General features: G+C 42.2%; 1 protein-coding gene across 2 annotated transcripts in view; it reads left to right on the forward strand.

Moving 5' to 3' along the window:
• LOC111866340 (tyrosine 3-monooxygenase) overlaps positions 1-8,549 on the forward strand; it is a 69,335-nt gene that overhangs the window by 42,622 nt on the left and 18,164 nt on the right. The window contains exons 4-5 of one of the 2 annotated variants that reach the window (XM_023855189.2): positions 998-1,105; positions 8,375-8,520. In XM_023855189.2, the coding sequence (XP_023710957.1) occupies positions 998-1,105; positions 8,375-8,520 (254 nt within the window). The remainder of the gene's footprint in view (positions 1-997; positions 1,106-8,374; positions 8,521-8,549) is intronic. The other variant, XM_033752201.1, reaches the window with a different exon arrangement.

An 8,549-nucleotide genomic window follows, 5' to 3' on the forward strand; every position in this document is an offset into this window, starting at 1 on the left:
CATGTCGTGCCTCACTATCCCCCCCCCCCCCAGGAAGATTCCTGGTACTGATGTCTGTTAGAGGCTGAGTCGACCTCAGGGTCACCATACTGCGGTTGGAAGGATTCGGTAAATTGGAAAAATCCACCTCATCGGGACTCGAACCAGCGACCTTTCGACTTAAAACATAGTGCCTCAACCAACTATGCTACCGCGCGCTCCTTCACTTCACATTCATAAATTTACTTGAAGATCTCCTGATGGAAAGACTCACAGTCAGATTGACCATAATTTGATAGACAGGAGACGGCATTCAAATATACTTATGTTAGATCGTTCAGGGCAGCAGATTGTGAAACTGACCACTGTCTAGTAGTGGCAAAAGTTGGGACGAGACTGGTAGTGAGTAAACAAACAACACACAGAGTTCATATGAAGAGGGTCAATCTCAAGATTAAATGAGGTAGAGGGTAAAGAGCAGTATCGTGTCGAAATCTCAAATAGGTCCGCAGCTTTGGAAAATTTAGACGCTGAGGTGGATATTAATAGAGTCTGGGAGACTATTAAAGAGAATATCAGCCTTAGAGACTAGGTTATTATAAACTGAAGAAGCATATTTAGACTATAAAGTAGTTTAATATTCGTAGTCTTTGTATTTGTAGTAGTATTCGTAGTATTTGTAGTCTTCTGGGTTATGAGACGTTTAGTTTCGTGCATGGTCACCAATATATAGGAGAAATATACTGCCTACATCTCAGTTTTCCTTGATGAAGGTAGCATCTGGTTTCTCCGAAACATGGTAACCATCTGAGAAACTACACTGTGTCGCAATCCAGAAGAACACAATTTAAATCTTGAGCTCCGTTGAAAACTTTTCTCGCATTATTTGAATTTCATTCTGTTTCCATTACCGCATGAGTTCGCTGCTGATTCTCAAAAGTAGCTCTAGCATGGTAACACATGGTAATACATGTTAGTTGGCGTTGCATGATGTGTGTTTGTATCACTGTGACGCCAGAAAGCCAAGAGGTCCGGGTGTCCGCAGCGGACGGTGAGGAGAAAACTGAATGTCAACAAGAGTCTCACGCAACCCATGAAGAACCAGAGAACAGCGACATCTCGACAGGTGGGTACCATTCAAAGTTCCAGACGTCTTGATCGTCACTTGGTTAGCTGTCATATAACTGTAAGTAACTTATCACCACTGAATAATGCGAACATAAAATCTTGCACGAAATCTTAGCTGAATATCAATTATCGGGGCATTTAAAATTACTTTGTAGGTAATTTATTTTAAACAGTTATATCACAGAACACGGACTAACTTCTGAACTGGCAGAGTCAAAGGAAAAGAAGGGCTGAGAAAATCGCATATATGAAAAGCTATGGAATTTGTATCCTTCATCAGATATTATTACTGTGCCCATATTATAGTTCTCTGGATTGAGATACGGTCGGTAACAACATTTCAGAGGAACGTTCTACTTCCAGCTCCATGGTTACTGTGCAGATAACTAGTGGAAGACCTTGCATGAAGTTTGATACCAGGAAGCTCGGCTTAGCTTCGTCAGTCTGTTCAAAGTTTTGTTAAAATCGGGAAAGTGTAAAGGATAAAACTATGCCAGTATCTCGGAGCGAATTTGAACAGAAAAATAAACTAAAACACATTTATGCCCCACGCAGTTTTTCTGCAAATCTTGCAGTTTTTCATAGAATTAAATAAAAATGATTTCTATGTTGTCATCTGAAACTCGAGCGCTGTCAGACCGACATTGGTCAAATTTTATGCTGGAGGTCCCGGATCATCTCTCCCGGCTGTTTTACGCTGTTTATAACAGATCGAGAAATTATAATTCGCAAGATCTGCAATGAAAATCGAACGTAACAAAATGTTTATGCTATGCGTATATTACCAAATATTTCCTTCTTTTTTGCGTGCAGTAGGAACATTCCTGGCTGTCGTTTTGAGTCAGTCTCTCCACAGTAAACGCGTAGGGCAGAACAGTTTTGTTGGCAGCAACAAGTAATGAAGTATTTGCAGTAGAAGAAAGCAAAGCGGCGAGCCGTACAGACTGAATGTCATATCGCAATTTGCGCTGAAACTAAACTGACCTAAAATAAAATTGTCAAAAGTAAAAAGCAAAAAGAAAATAATATAAAAGAACAAGATTGAAGTAGAGATTGACTTTTTATTTCATAAAAGGGGGGGGGGGGGAATATGTATGAGGGAAAACTGGGGAAGGGGACGAGAGGGATAGGAGGGAAATTCCAATTCCAGAATAAAAAAAAGGCAAATTCCTCTCTGCCAAGCCCATTATCCCACTCAGCATTGTGCTGCACTCTCGGCCCATTTCCTCTGTCGTGTTCTCAACTCCACCCGCTCCTCCAGTCAGCCCTCACTTCAAAAGCTGAATTATACGGTCTCTGTGTGCGAACAATCGGGCTGAAGAAGCAGAAATTGTGTTAAATGCATCGCGAGACACTTGGGGCAATTAGGACCCTGTAGCGAGCACTTGAATCCTCGTCTCGACCCCCAGCACTCTCTCTGGACAAGGGCTCTTACATTTCAAATATCTGATCACCTCCATAACAAACCCATCGTACCAAGTTCATTCTATTCATTGGTATAATTTTCTTATTTAAAAAAATTAATTGAGGATTATGAGATACTCTTGCTTCGTGTTCTTCTTGTTGAGTTATGGTTTACTTAACGACTATGCGAGTGCGGTCCGTGGGAAGTATGTGGAAGGAACATTTGTGGCTTAATTTTAAGTAATATAGCATCTTCCTTGAGATACTAAAACAACCAAAGAAAATCTTCAAGAAACTTATCTACGGATCGAGATTTGAACCAAGGACGTCCCAAATATGAAGCATGAGTTTTAGCCCTTGGATCCGACCACCGGTGTCAGATTTATCTCACTTCAGGCAACTGCCATTGCACAGTTTTGTGACGAGTGACTTACGTAGTATTTACACTGAGAGTGATTCTCTCTCATTGAAGCTACTGGGTCTTGCAGGCATCCACTGCTCCAGAATTAGCTCATGCATGAGAACTAGCGTCTCATAACCTCAGAATTTGTTATAACCTGGTAATACATGCAACTCTAACTCGAATCCTTCTGTCTTCATTCACGGATTAAATCATTCATTCACATGTGAAAAATTCAGATGCCAGCTTTAAATTACTGTAAAAGTAAGGTAAAACTGAGCGGCCTCCGTAGTCTAGGGATAACGTTCACACCTCGTGACTCCTGGAATTTTTAAGGGCGGAAAAATTTAGGGAAGAAGTCCTCCGGGAGGGTCTTTAACCGTGGGTCCCGTGTTGTAGCTTTACGGCACGTAAAAGAACCCCATGTCCCAAGGGGACCTCTGAGCCAAATTCAGGCCATTTCCCGCCCAACAGTAGTCTCTAACGCCTCCGGTAGATGGGGAAACATCGAGATACCCCTGAGCCAGTAGAGGCCGAACTCGCTGGCTGAGTCGGGACTGATGGCACGCACCAGTATCGGTAGGGAATAGAGACTGGTAGAATATCACAGGGGGACGCACAATGGACCAATATCTGGTCTAAGTGCATGGGGAAACCCACCCTCTCCAATAACAACAACAAGGTAAAACTGTCCCTATGATCATTTAATTAAGCATAAGGCCACAAAGGCTTTTGGGGGAATGGAGGCATAGCTCCACCATTTTTTACTTCGGCACTAGATTGAGGTGAGTGGTCAGCTTCACGCCCAGGCCGCTTTACTCTGGCGAAAATTCTCCGGTACGTATTGAGTAGGAGGCTTTGTGGGCCCCAAATCAAGTCTGGATACTTTGGAAAAGTGAAAAATCTCTTATTCCCGCCCGTAGCCCGTCGCCATTCTGTTCTGACTATAAACTGTGCATTAGAATTCGAATGCCTACAAGAACACTTGCCGTACAAGCAGCGTCCCACTGACCAAGTTGGCTAAAGCGGCAAAGCTTCTAACTTCTACTCGAAAGATGATAGGTTCGGACCTCGGTAGGGACACCGTTTATCTTGAGTGACTTTGTTCGTGGGTTTCCTCAGTTCGTCCAAACAAATACAGGGATACTGCCTTAAATTAGGACACAATGCTGCTATTCACATCCGTTACAACTCATTTCCACAGAGTTCAGGTTTCTGACAGCGCCGCTAACTGAACTACAAATATACAGTATAAGACAAACGTCACACTCAGGAAACATTGCAGATTATGAAGTGTTCTCTCTGCTCCACTCCCTTTTAGGGTTAAACAGTGGAAAATATTCGCTCCATGTTTTACGAGTATTATAACGAATGTTAATTAGAGTCAGTGAGCAGAGGAATATCCTACACGAAATAAGAAAACGGAAGGCTAATTGGATTGGTCATGTTTTACGCAGAAACTGCCTTCTAAAAGAAGTTATTGAGGGAAAGATAGAGGGGCGGATAGAAGTGACAAGAAGACGAGGAAGAAGACGTAAGAAGATGCTGGATNACTTTGTTCGTGGGTTTCCTCAGTTCGTCCAAACAAATACAGGGATACTGCCTTAAATTAGGACACGATGCTGCTATTCACATCCGTTACAACTCATTTCCACAGAGTTCAGGTTTCTGACAGCGCCGCTAACTGAACTATAAATATACAGTATAAGACAAACGTCACACTCAGAAACATTGCAGATTATGAAGTGTTCTCTTTACTCCACTCCCTTTTAGGGTCCAACAGTGGAAAATATTCGCTCCATGTTTTACGAGTATTATAACGAATGTTAATTAGAGTCAGTGAGCAGAGGAATATCCTACACGAAATAAGAAAACGGAAGGCTAATTGGATTGGTCATGTTTTACGCAGAAACTGCCTTCTAAAAGAAGTTATTGAGGGAAAGATAGAGGGGCGGATAGAAGTGACAAGAAGACGAGGAAGAAGACGTAAGAAGATGCTGGATAACCTTGGGACAGAAGAGGATACTGTCATTTGAAGGAGAAAGCTCTAGATCGCATTAAGTGGAGGAATTGTTTTGCAAGAGACTGTAGACCTGTCATCTGACAGATCACTGATGATGATGATGATGATGATGATGATGATAACGAATGCAATAGACATAATAGGTAAAAGACAGAGCTATCCCTGTACCAGGCCATGAAGGCCCATAGGGTTGTGAGACGTCGAGGCTCCCACATTTTCTAGACAATCGGCTGATAGATGGCAGTGGGATTGTTAGCCTTACGCCCCGGCCGCTCTTTACTCCCATGAAGATTCCTGGTATTTATTTCTGTTAGAGGCTGAGTCGAACCCAGGGCCATAGTGTGGCTGGAAGAATTAGGTCAAATGAGAAAATACAATGACCTCATCGGAAATAGAATCCGCGATCTTTCGGCTTTTAGTATAATGGCTCAACTAACTATATTACCGCGTGTCCCGTAGACCTAACAGACAGGTCGCAACGGGTACTTTGCCTAACGCTCCTACTTGTCGAGAGACACCGGGTTAAAATCTCAGTCAGAATACAAGAAATCTTGATGTACGTTTCTCAAAATAAACCCCAAAATAATTCTCAACTTAGACTACGGCACGTATTTACATATTATTTCGAATTCATTTTCACGAATTATCCCAGCACTGGACGCTTTCATATAAGATAGACTCAACTTTTTCAAATAAGCCATAAAAACTAGAAGTTTGGAAAGAACTAATAGCCTACTTCCATTCGATATGACAAGGGCCGTACTGAAAACGACGGATCCAACAATTCTTGTATTGTTTCTTGTGTTTTCATTGCCGAGGGAATGTTTTCACCGAACAGTTGTATAGCAACAACAGGGGGATAATCAAATACTTACTTACTTTTAGAGCTGAGCCCTTCTTGAGGAGAAGCCAAATCTACAGCTACTCAAGAATTTCCCAGAATTTTATGGAACCCGAAGGTTCATTACCGTGTTTACAAGAACCCATCACTGGTCCCTATACTGTGCCAGATCAATCCAATTCATACCATCCCATCCTATCTCTCTAAGAGCCATTTTAATACTGCCCACCCGCTTGTGTCTTGGTCTTCCCAGTGGCCTCCTTCATTCTGGCTTTACCACCAATATCCTATATGCATTCCTCATCTCCCCTATTCGTGCTACATGCCCTGCCCATATCATACTCCTTGACTTGATAATTACAATACAATTATACAAGTTATGGAGCTCCTCATTATGCAGTTTTTATCAACCTCCTGTCACTTCATTTCTCTTCGGTCCAAATATTCTCCTCAACAGCCTGTTGTCAAACACCCTCAGTCTATGTTCATCCCTTAATAATCAAATACAGAGACAAAATAAGACTGCTATCGGGCGAAAAATTTAGTAGCTATAATTTAAGTAAAGGTTAATATTTGGTTAGTTGTCAGGCTATTTTGGTGATGAATATTGAGAATAGGCTTATTATAAGAAATTCAATCTAGAATCATTTTAATGAGTTAAAATATATCTAAAGTTATTTCTTTAGGGAGCAATTCTTTGTATTCGAAAATGTTAAATAAATTAAAATGTTAAATAAATGGTATAAATTGTAGAGCCCTGTAGAAATATTTGTCTCTACATAAACAAATATAAACAGTTCGCCTTTTATATAAAATGAAACTTGGATTCTGTGTGAGTGGGCGCAGCTGGTACAGTTGCCGTTCACGCAAATTGCAATGTAAATTGAGTGAAGGATCCTGGTCTAATCTTTTCTTTAAGTTCCACCGAGACACTCAAACTTGCTCTAAATTAAAGAATCTGTACTCGGGAAATTCCCCCCAAAGAAGGGTCAATTTATTTACTTCATCGAAAATGCGATGAAATCCAATTCCGCTCAATCCCATCTGCAAGGGGAAAAGAGGATTTTTATGATTGAGTATCTATAATCATATCAGGGCAGACAAACCCTCTTATGTTTCACTGAGACACGAATATATTTCTTCTTATAGCTACGGGAAGGGTCAGCGTTCCCTTTACGTTCCTTCAGGATTAAGTACGTATGTACCTTCGTACAGCCTGTTCCGAAGTACATGTGTACGCTATTTCTGTTGCCCCGCATTTCGTAACAGAAAGAGATTTGTAATTTGTGATATGTTCAAAATATTGCAGACTGTCGCGTCTTATTCAGACGGGGAAGTAGTGAGTATTCATCACATAATTGCGAAAAAATATCTTCAAAATTTTATTCTACAGAAGAAATGTACAATTTTTCTGCACGTCAAATAATTCTTGGTGCTCCCTAATTTAATTGCAACTGATTTAGCGGGAACCCCACGCCATGTGATTATCTCCAGTCCTTCCGTAACCTCACTACAAGAGTACATCTCTCTGTGTCTGCGTATTCTGAAGAAGAGGAAGAATAATCCCATGCATTGAAAACCAACTCCGTGGCTTTAGTCCACATGCGAACTATACCGACCGAGCGACCACCGCTTGTCGACGAAGTTAGTGGCAACTTTAGCGGATAGAGGGTGTCCCAAGTTCAGCGCAACGGATCCCCACGGCCGTTAATCTCGGTTTTCTAGACCGGTCCCATGCATTGAATGCTGATCAAAATTATATATATATCTATAAGGTCCAAGTCTGTTATCTGCAACAGAACGTTTCATAAAATTTATATCTGATATTGACACAGCAGCCAGATTACATCATGGACTTCAGATGTCAACGTTTCCAGAATAGCAGGCCTCGAATACTTAATTCATACTGATCTTTCTGTATTGCCAGTGGGGTGGGACTAAATCCCTTGTACTGCGCCCACTTTTGGCCTATTGTATCAGCCCCAGATGATAGGTGAGGGTGATTGTAGAGCAACTGGTGGAATCAAGATTGGCAAGGGAAACCGAAGTACTCGGAGAAACCCTGCCCCAGCGCCACTTTGTCCACCACAAATCCCATTTCACCAGACCCGGGATCGAACCCGGGCCGCCGCGATGGGAAGCCAGCGACTGACCGCTTGAGCTATGGCGCGGCCACACGTACTGATAGTAACATCGAGTCGGTAAAGTTGATGGGTTAAAGTGATTGGCTTCGAACTGAATGGCCGCTGCTTCATTCCAGATGGCGTAAAGATTTATTTTTTCTTGCCAGAAACTGAAATCGGGCTGGTTGTGAGGTTCACCCATCTTCTTATCCAATTGATACCGGTGGTTCTTTCTCCGGGGTTGAAGTGAACTAAGCCTGAAGTTGACCATACGCCTCTGTCTAGTGTCGAGTTTCGTAATTCTTGGAGCCCTACACCCACTTAATCATGCCTCTTCATAGCGCGGTGCCGTTCATATGGACAATAGGAGATCGTCAATTTCAGTATCATAAAACCGAAATCAATTTGAAGAAATAAGAGAAGCCGCACAGTATCACAAAGTGACAGTTGATTTAAGTAATTGCTATGTGTTGCAGATGCTGAGCTGACAGAGGAGGAGATGATCCTGGCAAATGCTGCCAGCGAGAGCCACGAGGCAGAGCAGGCAATCCAGAAGGCCGTGCTGGTCCTCAAGATGCGCGAAGGCATTGGCTCCCTGGCTAGAATCCTCAAAACCATAGAAGTAAGTAGCATATTCCCCCCCCCCCCACT

The sequence above is a fragment of the Cryptotermes secundus genome, unplaced genomic scaffold, assembly GCF_002891405.2.
Source record: "Cryptotermes secundus unplaced genomic scaffold, Csec_1.0 scaffold40, whole genome shotgun sequence".
In the NCBI taxonomy this organism is placed as follows: Eukaryota; Metazoa; Arthropoda; class Insecta; order Blattodea; family Kalotermitidae; genus Cryptotermes; species Cryptotermes secundus.